Below are 16311 nucleotides of genomic sequence, written 5' to 3'. Positions count from 1 at the left end.
CAATGTAGGCACACACACACACACAAATTTATTTCTGAGGGAGGGACCATAGAATTAGCTGTATTCATTAAACTGTCTATAAACAGAATATTAAATGCCTGATAGTCTAGGGCTATTTACTATTAAGTTATAAAATCTTTGCATACCGGGAATCTACCTGCAAAAAGAGTGGTTCAATTTAAGGCAACAACATTTAGGTTAATATTATTGGGAAATTTTGAAGCAGGAATCATAAGCACAATGTTTTGAAATGTTCCTCAATATGCTTTTAAAGTCAGATATACAGCTGACGTTATCTTCAGTGACAGATAAAAGCAGTGAGTTAGGGATTGCAGTAATGCCTGATCAGTGCTTTTGTGAGTAGGGCTATATTTGTCTGTAATTTTGACATTTGCTATACAAATACATTGTTCTTTTATAATTGTGCCTGTCTGGTTAGTCACTATCATAACAGTAAAACAATTCCGTATTTGCAAGTTACACTCCTCCACTGAATGTGAATGCTTATTATTTTCTGACAGGTACTGTATAATGAAATGTTTAAATTTAATCTGCTAAATGCAAATGCAATAACTGGTTAATCATGCAGCAGGAAAATAACATGTTTGTTTGTTTTCAGATGTCACTCCTCCACAAGCTGCTGGATACTTGGAAGTAACAGATCTTAACTCAAAGAAAATCAAATACATTGCTATTCCGAGGTAACTGATTTTATTGATTAGAGCAGCCTCTGTCTTACAGAAGAGCAAAGAGAATTTAGTGTGTATTATTACTTCAGGATAAGCAAATATTTCTTCTGACGTGGGAAGTAAGAATAATTCATACCTAGTGGATAAAATTGTGCAATCGTTGCAGCATATTTTTGTCAACAGTTCTTATCTGTTTACTAGGTGATACCAATGAAAATGTAGCAATTAATTAGTAAATATGAAAGGTAGCTTTATCTTCTGATTTTCACTCCCTTGGCTCTTTCCACCTCTTCACCACTTTATCCTCTACACTCTTTCATTTTGTTTTGCTATCTTTTTCTTTTCCTTTTTCTCTATCTTTAGGGTCTAACAAAGACAGGCAGAATGATCCAGTGCTAGGTGTTAGGAGACCAGGAATCAAGTTCTGGTCCAATATAAAGTTCACCTTGAAAATAACTTGAGCTTCTCTAAGTTTTGGTTCTCCCTTTGGAAAGTATACATTCCACACAAGTATCTTGCATGATACATTAAAATAGCCAGACCGTGTGGCTTCTGTTTGGGTTTAACATCCATCTCTGACCATTGTAGAGCATATTTACAGATGTTTTATGATATAAATATATATTTTGGTTACAAATTGTCATTTTCCACTGCAATAATAATAAAGGTTTTTGTTTTAAATAGCAGTCTCTCAACTTTGCATGTTTAACTAGCACATGTATGAAACCCACACACCAGGAATTTTATATTTCTTTTTTTTAATTCTATCCATTTGATGTTGGGTTTGACAATATTAATTGATTCTCACTTAAACTAATTCTGCATCATTAATAATCTGTGGAATTTTTTAATTAATAGAGGATTAATTTTGGACTGTTCACCATTTTATAATTGATCCATTGGCCTACATCTTACAGTCATTCAAAAATGTAAGGCATTAACATAGAAATAATAGGGAATCACACTTTATTTTACACTAGGATTTTATAAGAAATTACAAAAATTACAAAGCCAAACCTCAACATCATGACCCTTAACCTAGTATGAGGACTTAAGCTATTTATGCCAAATCTGAGCGCAAGTCCAGATTTAAAAATGTACTCCATTAAGAACTGATAAATAAAGTGACTTTTTATATATATGCATAGTTCTGTGCTAAAATCTAACAGCCTTTCCTCCTGGCGTAGTTAGCCTGGTCAAATGCTAAGATAACTCTTCTTCAGTTGAATTAGTACATGGCAATTTGAGTCGTAGGTAGAGGCCTATGTGTTATTGCTTCTTTTATCTTTAAAGATTATTAATTGTAGTATTAGTGCAAGTTGCCAAGTTCATTATGCATGTCATTAACAGTACTGAAAAAACACAAAGAATCTTTCCTACTTTATCTAAATTTCCCTTCATATTATGTAGCTATTAAGCCCTCTGTTTCAGTAGTAAATTTTTGTCTGCAAGTTGACAGTTTAAAGCAGTGCTGAGATTCTCTATGCATAAAGCTGTGCCATCTTTAAATGAGTGGTTAAACCTTTGTTTTTGTTAAAGCACTAGGGAAAGGTATTACTTTAAGTTGATGGAAAGGTATTTTCCTCAGTGCCCAGGTCATGTTCTTTCCTATTTCTTTTGTAGTTTTCTATTTTTCTATAACACATTTTAAAATTTTTCAAATTCCTTATAGTTTTTTGTAAAGACTATTTTCAGATAGATGAGACACAACAGTAGGTTAGGCAACACATTCCCTTTCAGGCAGGTCTTTTATACTGCTTTTTATACTGACAAGTATCTTTTGGTTGTATCCAATTTCAGCAGGTGAAATGTTTCAGACAAAATAGAGGGTCTGCAGGGCTTAGTTATAGTCTCTCACGGAACAAGGATGTAATTTCATTTAATTGTCACCTTAACTACAGAAATACTCGTCCTCTTTTTAATTGCAGCTTCAAGAAAAATCACATGAATCCTTGTTTTTCAGATCACAGTCTCTCTCTCCATATACATCATGGCTCTCTAAGATCTCGGACGCTGATGCCCTCTTGGCACCACTGGGCAAAGTGGGTGTGGTTAGTGTGGACATGGGAGGTGGTGTGAGGCTTTGGGAGACGGGGCTGGACAGCCTCCAGCGGTCGCTGCAGGACTGGAGGAACATGATTGGCCAAGAAGATGGTCGTCCTGTGCAGGTAGGAGTTCACAAAGCTGAAATGAAAAACATTTAACAAAAGGAGTTGCAAATGAGTTTTCAGCTGGGAGAAGGGTCGAGGTAGAGCTGTGCTGAAAAACACTGTGAAGTAGAAATAGACCTGCGAGAAAAAGTCAATAGATGTCTTCACTGAAAAAAAAGACACAATAGCTTAATTAAAAAGCGTATTTGTGACCCCTGTATTTATGGTTACGGACAGTTTCTTTTTCTTGCAGTGTTTGTATTTTTGCCAAATTCCACTACATTTAAATGCAAATCAATTCTTTATCTCCTGCTGATTTTTAACTGCAACTTTCAAAATGTAGAATAATGAAATTAATTTTTAAGGAAAGCATATACTTTTCCAGAGTTCAAATACTTGGAAAAAATTACTGTGTTTGTACTTTAGAAAAGAAACTTCAAACTCTAGGTGGAAGATGCCTTGAGTTCACAGTAGTGCGTTTGGCTGATTTTGAAAATTCTTCCAGCTGAGCACAGTTACAAGGGTCTCCATACAGACATGTTCTCATGTGGAATGTTTAGGTATATGTTGAAAATATACAGGATATACATGTATGCTGTGTGTGCATGTATGTATGTATATACAAGTGTTAATGTACTGGCTAATACGTGTGATCACCATTGCAACATGGAGGGAAAATTCAGAACTGTTCAACTGCATCTTTAACTTCTGTTAGTGATTGGAGAAGGTATCACTGAAAAACTAGAGTGTGCTTTAGGAGGACTTCTCCACTTTTGTCTAGGAAGATCTGGTCTCTACCTACTATTGCAATTATTTCTGTTTCATGAATTTCTGTAACGACTTTCACAGTGCATTAGAATGGGAAAACAGGATGAGTCTCTTCTAGATTAAATCTCTCTATATTTTTGTTTACAAGGTGTCCAGGTATCTCAAGTGTGTATGGGATTTATTAGGCCAAAACCATAGCTCTTCTTTCACTTCCTTTTCCCACTCTGAGCTCCCTTTCTACAAGATGTTCTGCAGTTACAGAAACTTGTGCAAGAACTGACGTGTTCTTGTTACTGGACCTCAGCACATGCCTTTCATAAAAGTCATGAGAAAAGGAAACTTACCCAGTAGCATGTTTGTGTGGATACTTGTTGCTTTACCAGTGCCATTTTTATTACCAATGCAGTAGCACTAGCACCATCTTATGGTCAGATATAGTCGGTTTACACCAGTCCAATTTCGTCTACTGATCAAGTTGACTCGTAGAAATGAAAAGAGTCAGGAGGAACAGTTAGAATTTTACTTGGTTTAATAGTTGTTTTTCCTTTTTTTTTTTTTTATAACTTGTAATTTTATTCAACAGTATTACTGTACTGTCAATGATAAATATTAGAGAATACTGCTTGGAAAGTACACATCATCAGAAAATGTTAAGTCATTTAACTAGTGATGTCAAGTAACCATTTTTAAAAAAGGCTAAGAAGTTTTCCCACAGTCACAAAGCAGTTTTCAAGATCTGTTGTAGAATTTCTCTCTCCTGACAGCCTGCGTCTCTAATTAGTAGGCATGTTCCAGGGTAAAGTCTTCTTAGAGCATGTTTCTTCTTTCCTCTGTCAACACAGGGTATATAGCTCAAGTCAGTCGTTTGTTAGAACACAAAATGGCTTACTGTTTGATTTGAGTTAAAGGGCTGAAACAAAGCCTCCTGTGTGATCTTCAGACTTGCGTGATTATCACTAACTTCTGTTTCTCTACTTTAAACATTTTGCTTTAAATGGAAAGATAATGAGACCTAGGAAACCTTGTTTACAAAGTCATTACAAAGCAATAAGCAATAAATTAAATCTTTTACTTTATGTATATCTCCAATAAGATAATAGGTATGTAGTTGCTGTGTAAACTCTATACTTTGCTATTTGGAGATGAAGGCCTTCACCTTTCCTACTTAACTCAATTTTTCAATGGACCTAAATGTAAAAGCTGTACTTTATTAAGGCATTCATTTCTTGAAATGAAAGGATCCTGTTAGCTTGAAAACATATTAATGTAGATTCGCTGTGTAAAGTAAGCATAGCAAGAACTCCGGTGTTGCCTGTTCTAGAGACAATTACTGTGCTAAGAAAGCTGCAGCTAAATATTTCCTGATACCTGCTTTTACAGAATTGGAGATATTTTGCAGCCACATGAGGCATCTCTAATTCCTTGACTAAACCCATCATTCCCCATCATCTTGTAGCAGAATCTCACTTAAGAAAATTGTCATTGTTCCACATATCACTAGAATTCATTCCCCACCCACCCCCAATTTCGCCTTCCCTAAAAGCTGACATTGATGCATCCCACAAAGCTACTACAGGCTTAGCAAAGCTTATTAGCCCTTCATGGTGATGTTCTTGGACCAACACGAGACCTGTCTAGGTGGTTGAAAACCACTGTTCTGCAAAAACACACAGAATCTCTCTGATGCTTCCTGACTCTTGAGAGAAAAAAGAATCAGAGGGCTTTCGATATAAATATAGATTCAAAGAACTGGAAACAAATCTTTAGGCTTCAGTTGGAACTATTGGTACTATCTTCTTGGGCTGCATTTTGACTTTTACAAACTGATTAGATCTCAGAAACAGGCTGGATGTACATAAGCAATGAAACAGAGGAAAACAAACAGCTGTTCCACTTATAATCAGTAATTAGGCTCCCTTGATATAATGTCGTGGCAGTCTTCAAAATAGTCAACACTTGTTTTGTATTATTGATTTACTCAGCAGAGTTCAAACTGCTGAAGTCTTGAGGCTACAAAAATAGTTTCTGGAAATATGTTTTATTTTTACATAAGTTTGTATTTATATAGGCAGGTCAGAAATTTTCTTCATTTATTGAAGTTTTAAACTCAAAATATGTCTACAGTATTCTCAAATTATTAAATTGGAGTGCCTAAAATACAAAATCTAAATAAAATATTTTCTAAAGCTATGACCTTTACTTGAAATCCAAAAATTGTTGAGCTTTTTCACTTTTTGGTGTTTCTGAGAACAAGGTAGCTTCATTATCAAATATCTGAAAAGAATTTGAAAGACAATTTATTTTTAAAATCTTGCCCTAAAATTGTCATGGCAGTAGGCAGACGTTGATAAGTTTCTGTTACTTTTTGCATCAAAGTGTTATTGATAGAAATTAAATAGAAAAAAACACTGATTACATTCTGACAGAGTTGGGCTGATGTTTTTCAGTAAGCATTGTTTACTGTTATGTCTCATTTAGATAAAGGACAATGCTTACATAAAAATAATTAAAAGGTGCATCATTTAGAGGTATTTCAATAGATGATAAAGCATCATGCCCTTTAGGCACCTGAAATCTCCACGACGAAATCTTTTTTCATTTATCTGTGATTATCAACAAAACCATTTATTTCTGTATTCATTCCACTTAATGTTCTCTTGCTGTAGACTGTTGCCCAAAATGTTTTATGCTATGTAAAGATTATACTCAGATTGTCATTGTTTTCAAAAGTCTCAGGGCATGCCCAAACCTGTTGAGTGCATAAAAATGTACTTGGTCAAAGATTACAAAAGCGTTGGCTTGTAATTAATGATAATATATATCTGAACCTCAAAATTGAATCACAACGTTTTTAGCAATCCTTGTGTAGTCTCGATCTAGACAATATCCCCGTGCAAAATGACATCCCAAGCTGAGAATAGTCTCCTGTTATTTCAGTACCAAGATTGTCCAAAGAATTGATCTGATTGATCAAAAAAAAAAATACATTGTTATAATCTGAGATTTCTTAGGGGTTTATTTTGGCAGAGTTTTTTGGTATCTGTGGTGTTTCATGTATGTGTGGAACCTGCAGTAAGTGCATCGTCTCTTACATGCATGAGGTGAGTTTTTGAAATCACAGTGCTGTGTGTTTGTGGCTGTATATAAAGGCCTAATGAGTTAAGTAGTCACAACTCTTTTGAGTTCCTACGGAGTCTTATCTCTCTCATTTTCAGTATAGTAAGTCTTCCTCATAAACATTCAGGTACCTAGTTGGAAATGAAATCATATTTTCATCTAAGTGAATAGTTAACAAGAAAAAAAAAGATACTTCTTTCCAGTTTCCCATCTTTCTGCTATAATCCTAAAAGAGGGTTACAATCTCCTGGTAGATCCCAGATCTTAAAGCTCAAGGCCTGCCTGTTCTACAGTACACTGCTTCTTCAAGGGTGGTTATTGCTTACATCTCTGTGGCCTACGACAGAGGCCCACGCTACGTAGGTGTTCTGTATAGTGTGAGTTTTCATCAGAAACTTAAAAATCTGAAATATTTGGCTCAGTTTATATCTGCTGTAAGAGCTCAGGTAGGTTTCTTAAATGACCCAGATTCAGCCAATATAATGTCAAGATCATATAATGGAGGACTGAACAGAGGAAAGATACAGCAAATGCAAATTGTGTGGGCACCAGCCTTGCTAATACCAGCTGTTTAAAAATAGATAAAATACTTGGTGTTGATAGTTCAGCTACTAGAAGTTTCTTGTGCTTCAGGTAGTAAAATTACACCCGTACTCTACCCATAAGCAAGTGTATGTGCTGTGTAGAACCTGAACCATAAAACACCTCCATCGTCCCAGTTCTTTAGTCTCAAGACTGATGGGCAACGCTCAGCTTAAAAAGTCATGTACTTCTTTGTAGGTGGGTGAGTCCAAAGGAAGCGTGTAAGACACGCTGACTCTTGCTTAGGGCAGGTTTCTACCCACTGGGTCAACAGCTCAAAACATTTCGACAGCCCATGTCACCGAAGACCACTCACGTAGTGTCTATCAGTAATAGTCCACCTGTTGGGGGGCAGATCTTTATTTGGACAATTCCTTAATATGACATCAGGCCCTTCCGGAGACAAGAAGCAACCTGGAAATGTTCTCTCCCTTTTTTTTTTTTTTCCCCGACTTTACTTTTGAGACTTGACCTGATCTGCCTATTTTCTAGCAAAAAGCCAACTGAACAGTTAAGTCGTGTTAGAGTTCACAGCATCACAAAACTGAGATGGTGGAGTGAATCTAGAAAAGCATATGAATGAGAAAAAAAAATCTTTGGTTGCTTCTCACCAGTGGTTTGAACAACAAATGCACTAGGGACAGTTCTGCAGTCGTGTGTAGAAATTCAGGCAGCACTGGCCCAGATTCATTCTGTTGGAAGAGGTCCTAGAGGTGGACACCTCAGCATGACTTGGATATATTTTGGATATGTTTTGGGCCTTGGCACTAAAAAGAGACATGAATGAAATGTATGGAAGAATAGGGAAGGCTTTAGATTGAGGTTTTGGGAGATTTCATTCAAGATCTTCTGCCCTGGGGAACTGACTGAGAGAATAGTTTTCTGTCAAAAATGAAAGCTTTTATCTTAAATTGCCTTTCCTTTTCCCAGTAGTGCTAGAGGCATGTTCTTTTGGTTTCTGCTCTGTCTAGTTAACATTTTACTGATACAGTGTTTCCACAAAGCATGAGTCATTGTAACTAGCTAAATGGAGAAGTGAAAAAAAAGATTACTTCATCCATCCATAACTGTTTCCCTGTAGAACCCCTAAACATTTAAATATGTAATTATTGCAACATCTGGAGCCAGTAAGCATTGCTGTCCAGAGGAGTGAACTGAGACATAAGGAAGGCAGGTCACTTGTTCAAGTTCACGCTGTATGTCTACACTGCAGTGTCAGAGGTGGGATAAATGCAGTATACACCCATAAGGATATATAAACATACTTTGTACCTGTGTTGCCAAGCTGAGTAGCTTGAATGTCCTTGAATGCTGCGATCAGTATGAACATACCTTAAATTGGGAAAAAAATTGCATATAAATGCAGTGCAGCCACCTAAGAAAACAAATGTCAACTCTAGATAGCTCGAGGTTGAAGCATGCTTAGCTGAGACGAGTATAGACGTATTCAGCAAAACTCAAGAAATGCAATAAATAGATATTTTTCTCAGATCTAAATGGCTGTCTTCACAGTCTTATAGCAGTGCTCAAAAATCATAACAGAACACATAAGTTATTCTATGTCCTGTGAACAGCTACAAGACATGAACATATGGTTCATGTCAGTAATGTAAAAGAGCAATGTATATGTGTTCATCACCACTAGCTACAAAAATTAAGGGTGTTTTTTTCCTGTGTCTTAACTGCTCAAATCATCCATGATGCAAGGGCTTTTTGCTAAAAACAGCATTTCGATGAGTTCAGCAGCACTCAGTAGTAGTTCCCAACATTCAGACTTGTTTCTGCAATCCATCAGTTAACCTTTAGATCTGATGACAGCAAAGGCAAATGCTAAGTGGCTATTATGGGATGACAGGCCCATCATTAGAAATATATTTAAAATGTGTTCCTATCCTACCTAGACTTGAGGTAAAGCCTGTGTTGAACCGAAGTAAAAGTTGAGTACATTTTTAAAGTAATCATAATGCCAATAATATCAGATTTATTGTTGACGTTAAAAGAACCACAATCATGTTAAATTGGGGGGGGGGGGGGGTACCTATGTAGTTGTGTGTGTGTATATATATTCACACACATATATATTTACGTATGTGCACACATGCATACACACATTGATACACACACACACTCAAAAGTTCTGTTTTGTGCCCAGATGTCATACCTGGACTTTGACTCTCTCAAATTAGAATTACCTCAGGAGATCGTCGTAACTTTGCAGGTACCCAGTCCCTCAGGGAATGTATTTCATAATGAACAGGAATTTGGAAGTGGATTTAGAGGAAGAGATTTTAAAGCAATTTAGGAAAAAGATCTCAGGATCCCTGTGTTACACATATACTTAGCCATGAGGAATGCAACAACACTTCTCATTCCTTTTGTCAGGTTCTCACCTGTAGTCAGCCAGTTAACAGACCTGTTGGCACGAGTCCTGCCTCTTATCTGTCTTTTACACCCGAGGTGTTATTTTAGCTGGTGTGTGCCTGATACAGAGCTAGAATATAGCTGAGGCACCTACCCAGACTCAGAAAATGAGAAGCTTTCTGTGGATGTATTCACAAGCCTCCTTTTTCCCAGATGCATTTTGATCTCTTTGAATGGAGCGGGGTGGACACAGTTGGACTGGCCTCCAATTGCAACAGCGAGAGGTTCACAGCAGTCATGGAATATAGGGAGATCATCAGGAATGCAGGATGATACAGTACACAAAATATTGTCCAGTAAAATCTACAGAGGAATTTAAAAAAAAAAAGGGGGGGGGGGGAAGTGTCATGGTTATCAACAATCTTTGCAATTTGACTTCTCCATTGTATGGCCAGAACAAAGGCAAGAGGGAAGGCGGCTGATAGCTAGTAGTGCTTTTAGTCCTGAAGTAATTATAGTTGATTTTTTGGAAGGACTCTCAGGTTTGTTTCTTTCATTCCCTCATAGTGCTTTTACAGAACAAAAGAAATGTTGTGTAGCTGTCATTGAGTTTTCATAATATGATGTAGGTGCTTTCCTTAGAGGTTTTGGGGAATCACCTGTACAGTTGTTGTGGAAAAAAAACATTAATAACAAAAAGATTGCTCTCATTTGTATGAAAAGAATTCCTTTGTTTTCTTTTACAGCAGTCATGCTGTGCTTTATTAAAGGCTAAACTCTATGAAAGCATACTTCAAGTTCAATTAAATCATGGGATTTCATTGATCAAACTGTCTTATTAGAATCTTAGCTTGTTTACACAGGGTCACCTTTTCTTTCTTAAAATTTTTCACCGAAACCTGTGCTCACTAAACACCACGCAGCCTTCCATGAGCCTTGGTGGAGTATCAGGAGATAAACATTTACCTCCCAGAGAAGGATTGGCGTGGTCAACTATACCCTTTACCCTGCTTCTTTTTGAGACGGTATTAAATCAAAAAAAGCAGCAGGTATATTGTACTTAATAAATAAGGCTTAATTTTTACAGGCAAAAGCAGTTCAGTTTCATTGCTTTAAACATTTGCGTGTACTTGCACACAAGCAGCTGAGGCAGGTTGCTGCGGCTGTGCTTGGAAATACTGAAGAGTAACAGCAAGGAGAAGGAGAAGGGTCCAGCTCCAGACCTGTAGGTGTATTTCAGTGTCTTACTTCTGAGCTAAGCCTGGTAGCTCCCACTGTGACCAAGAAAGCCCAAAGATCTCACCTTGAAGGAGACACTGGAGGGCTCTGAAGAGGCACCACTGCCCGCAGTTGGCACCTCAGACACCTGCCTGACTGTCCGCGGTCCGGATCCGAATCCCATCCTCAGTGCGCAAGGCATTAGTTACGGATTTAAGGAAATGGATTCTTAGAAATGGAGGGGGGTTTCCTTTATGCCTCTTTCTGTATTTGGGGCTGAGACCGGAAAATCTGGAGTTGTTTCATTCCCTGCCATCTTTGGGTGACGATCATCTTACTCCCTTCCTTGAATAGTCTCATTTATTCTATCTGTATTCCGCTCAACTAATCACGCAGAACTCTACATGAATTATTCACCCCTTAAGTGAATCCGTATTTTCATTTTATTGAATGCATTCTTTTTTTCTTTTGATTTTCTGAAGCTGCAGTTTGTACTTGAAAGTTTAGGGTAATGGAAGTTCATTTGATGAAATTTATTTTTTAGGTTGGATGTTGATCTGAAGAATAATTCATTCCGGAGTTTCAGTGATCCCAGTTTGTTTATATTTACTGCTCAGGATCTACCTTAATCTATATACTGATGATTTTAAATTTTTTTTCCTTTTTTAAAAGTGACATTTTACTTTATAACATTTTAACAAAAATCCAGCCTTTTCCTGATATTAAGACCGAACTGGGCAAAGCTGCAATTCTTTATTCAGATAAAAGTTAGTCCTTCCCACCACTGCCCCCGGTTCTGTATTTTCTACTTTAGACCAAGTAGTTTTTCTGACCACATGAGGGCATCGGTGAGCTAATAACAGTGATTTTGCTCATCTCTTAAATGCTGTCGGTGCAAACCCCGTAAATTACGAAAAATATATGCAGCGGAGATTTTTGCAAATTTGGAATAGCCATATGATGGCATTCTGCAGTCCTGCGCAGGATCCCGAGAAACTTGAAATACTGCAGGTTACGGAGTTATCAGTCAATAAGGGGATTACAATGTATAGTTTGATAGCGTTTGCAGTTCTGAGATCCGTGAGCCCCAAATACACAGTTTAGGTCTGTGACCTTTTCCTGGGCTGCATGATTCATTTTAGCAAAGTGAGGAGTAGCAGACGTATGCAGCCCCTTGAAGCAAGGCATCTCAGAATGGGTGAGCATAAGACTAGAAAGCTATAAACCCACAGAGCTCGAGAAGTTCATCTCTCTAAAAGTCTCCACTGGGTAAAGCAAGTCAGATAAAGATCGTCGGTTCTCTGTCGGATACTTTTTCTCATATAAATGTCCTCAGCTGAAATAAGACCCTTGTTGGAAGCACTATACAAACACGTCTAAAATATATTCCCTTTCCTAAAGATCTTCCAGCCTAATTAGAGCAGACAGACAAAGAGCAGGAGTGGAAATAACCTTAACTTTCTCTTAGAGCAGGCTGATCCAGCACAAGGTTCCTCTTTCTTCCTCTGACCTTCCTGTGAAAGCCCAACAGTTCTTATGGGAGAAAATATAATAACCTCAACACGCCGTCTTTCAGATCTCAAAAAGTCTGCAGCAGTGCACATTGCTGACGTAAGGGCTGGAGCTCCTAACACCAGTGAAATCCTGCTGTCCCAGCGAGACAAATACATACTAATAATTCCGCCCTTTTGAAAGTTGTTCCCTGATTAGTGAAAGGACAAAATTTAAATCATCTGATCTGTTTCACTAGTGCTAAATATAGGAGGCTTTCCTTTAGAAAACAAAACAACATAGTTGCTTTTTAATAACTTAGGTCTCTGCTTCTTAAGGACAGATTTGACAAGGTCCTAGGTCTATAGAAAATAAGGCTTTTCTGCTTCCACATGTAATTTTTTTTCAACTTTCTTTTGACCATGAAATGTCCCTGTGGTTTCCTCTCCAGACTATTCCAAACTGTTATGATGTGTTCACTTATCCCGTCTTTCTAGCTGTTGATTATTCAGGGTACTCCAGAAGAAACCGAATTCAGTGTTTTCTGAGTTCATCGATGTTAGAAGGTGTGTAGTAGTCATGATAAATAACCAAGTGAGACATTTTCTGTCTGCTCTGGTAATATTTTGTAGTGGATTAGCATGCTAAAAAGATGATGACCTCACATCTTTTAGTTGAAAAGAATTGACTAGGCAATTTTTAATGATGACAGAGGAAAATGGCATTTACACAGGTGTTAGCATGGCGGAGGATCTGTTAGATGGAAGCAAACGTATGATATTCTCTCATTACTTCATTTAGTTTATCCAGCTTTTAAGGCACAGAGTGCATATTCATGGACAAAAGACTCTAATGCACCTACTGAGTTTCTGAGTTTGTTCTTAGAGTGACAGCATTTAGTTCAAAAGAAGACCCACAGCAGCAACAACTGCATTTTATATAGTGGTTCGGGGTTTTTAGCTGGTGTATAAAAACTTCATTTGCAAGCCAGATACCCCTTTTTATGTGTTTCACTCCAAATATCCACCTTTTTCCCCACCTAGATTCACTTTTATTTTACAAATCTAAAATTCCATTAAAGCTATGATGCTTTGAATAGTTTTGCTATGTGAGACAGAAGTTTAATGCCTGTATGAATTTTAAAAGCTACTTTTACAGAGAAATGTTCACAGGAGTCAGATAATGCATGAAGCTTCATTAGTTCATTTTGAATTCTTGCGAAGTTTTACAGACAGGATAGGAAACCAGAAAGAAGCCAAATGAATGAAGAAAACCTATTAAATGTTTTATACTGCAGTGCAACTAATGTTTTTCATTTCAGGATACAACTGAAGAAACAGAATGTATTTCATACATTATTATTGTCTAATACTGAATATTCCTTTCTGTGGAAAAATTACTTGTGGGCTCAATTTTGTGCTGTTGATGTGAATAGAAATTGTGCTATTAAATTTTAGCACATAGAAAAAAGCTGTACATGATGTGGTACCAGTAAAAGTAATAGAAGCCATGAGATTTTTTTTGCCTATTTTTGCCTTTCTCTCACTAGTTTATAAAATGTTTTCTTTCTGTCTATGGCAGAATCAGTTTTACAATAGAATATAAAACCACCATGGAACAGTCAGATTAGCCTTTGATTTACCTGATGTGGAACTTTTATACACTCTTCGAGAAAATAATGCATATATTCATGCTGCTGATAAAGAATGTGTTGGAGGAAAGGATGTTCTTGTGACCTGTTAAATGCAGCCCAGGCTAATACTGAGGTTTTAAGGTTGTTGCGGGGGGCGCGGATAAAAGAAAAGAAAGATTTTGTTTCAGGAAAAGATCAGTCTTTTACACATCCGCTGAAATATATTCTGCATTCCATGGAATACATTTCCTAATCCTTTGTTGCCACTGCAGGATGGATTATTTAATGTCTTTTTCACCTGGAAAATAGTGATTTTCCACAAATTCATGATTTGTTACCGCTAAAGTCAGTCTTTTTTCATAATAATGTGTGGTTGTGATAAAAGATTTTTCACTGATTTTGATGAGGAAATTAACATCTCCCAAATCACCTGTAGCACAAAAGTCTAAGATGTCTTCAATTCTTTTCCTGCAATCATCTTCTGATACCTGCCTAATCTTTGTCCACAGTGCTAATGAAGAAAGCAAGCTATTTAAGAAAACACCAATATTTTAACTTTATAGTATTTGTAGTGGTTTTATATTCACGTAATTCATATTTTTCAACAATATTTTATTGCACTGTATGGAAAGTAACACATATTCTTCATTGGCTATAAACTGCCCTGTTTAATATATTGTATATTAATGAAAAGGCAAAATAGCAGATTAATTCTTTCCCTCCGTGTCCCAAGTATGTTAGGATAAGAGCAGATATCTTCCAGTTTGCATCTGAGCAGGGTTCTTCCCTTTATGCTAAAAAGAGTAAATGAAGAATGGGATCTTCCCAGCCTAGATCCTGCCTACATCTGCCTACTTTCCAGGACTGTCTAATTATGCAACTAATTAATCTACTGCACACCTCCTTAATTTACATTAAACTAAGCACCTAAATGACGTGAACTGTATTCCACCTCAAATCTTTCTGATCAACAGTAAGAAACACCCAGTAATGCAATACTATTACAAATACTAGAATAAGTGCTTGTGAAAAGAGTTATTGTTTGGGCACTTTAGCTTTTTTCTTTTTAAAAAGTCTTCCTACATAAATATTCTGTACAGCTGTAAGTACTGCAGCTGTGACCCTGTTTGCTTGTAGTTTGTAAAATGATGTTTTGCCCATTTGTGTGTGTTTATTAAGTTGTCATATGCGAAATCATGCCGGTTTCAGTTTTAGTAAATGTGTTGTATGTGGAATGCTCCAAAGAATGCTTAAAAGGCTTAGTAGAAAGGTTGGTTACTTGTTTGTCGCCGCACACAGCAAGGAGGAATTCCATCTATTTCTGTTATGAAGGTGTAAAATCCTATGAGGAATGGCCAGCTCTGTTTGAACATACCTGAAAGGATAAGGAAAATTGGATTTGGGGAGGTTTGGGCAATGGAAATATAGTCCATTTTTTAAAGTACAAATTGCATCCCTTTACACCTGTAGGATCTTAGCTTGGATAGAGGGGTTTTTTCTAGTTTTTTCCCCCTTTTCAAGTTGTATCCGGAGTATTAAAATAAGCATTGTGTTTTGCATAAAAGGACTCGATATGAGTTAGTCCTGGCAGGGCCAAATGTATTAAAACTATGAAGGGAAAGGTCTGTTCCCCTGTGCGTGGGGCAGCTCGCCCCCATCAGAAACCAGAGTTTCCTTGCCAGTCCTCAAGCAGAAACTAGCTTTTGTTGCTGTGAGCACCGCAAAGGAGCTTTTCTGGCAAACACTCCTGAATGGGAGGCAGTGACACATCTTGCGCCTTTCAGGAATTTTAATGAAGTTAACCAAATCAGAATACAAAAGTGAGCTGCTGAATTAAAAGACCATCTACTCTCTAGCCAGCTTGCTGTGTTGAACAGAAACCTGTCGTGTACAGGGTAGAGTGACACGAATATCTACGACCGAAAAATCAATCTAAATCAATCAAGGAAAAAAGTCCTTCACATCTTACTGAAAGCCATCGCTTATTTACTGCTTTTCTGTTCAAAGCTAGAAATATTTTCAAACTTATCTGACTTCTGCTTACAAAGTCTAAAAGATATTTCCTAACTTGTAACCATGAGTCTTTTTTCTGCCAGCGGTTAAGTCTAAGTACGTTCTGCCTCTTGTTTTAGAGAGTCAGCTTTTTACAAGACTGTAATGGAGGTATGGGCACCTAAGACAGTGAGAGTCATTGGTTGTATCTCCTGCATGAAACTCCCAGGAATAAAGAGAATTTCAAGTGGGAAAATACAGGAAGAGATGAGATTCCCTCTCTCTTTCCCTGTCTCTGCAGTGAAGATCA

The 16311-nt window shown here is 37.2% G+C and overlaps 1 protein-coding gene across 2 annotated transcripts in view; it reads left to right on the top strand.

Moving 5' to 3' along the window:
• VWA8 (von Willebrand factor A domain containing 8) overlaps positions 1-16311 on the top strand; it is a 199716-nt gene that overhangs the window by 145873 nt on the left and 37532 nt on the right. For both annotated transcript variants that reach the window (XM_052786057.1, XM_052786058.1), the window contains exons 36-37: positions 620-701; positions 2653-2857. In XM_052786057.1, coding sequence (XP_052642017.1) covers positions 620-701; positions 2653-2857 — 287 coding nt within the window. The remainder of the gene's footprint in view (positions 1-619; positions 702-2652; positions 2858-16311) is intronic.

This window comes from Harpia harpyja, chromosome 4, assembly GCF_026419915.1.
Source record: "Harpia harpyja isolate bHarHar1 chromosome 4, bHarHar1 primary haplotype, whole genome shotgun sequence".
Lineage (NCBI taxonomy): Eukaryota > Metazoa > Chordata > Aves > Accipitriformes > Accipitridae > Harpia > Harpia harpyja.
Note: the sequence above shows the minus strand (reverse complement) of the source record. Positions and strands in the feature narration are given on the sequence as shown.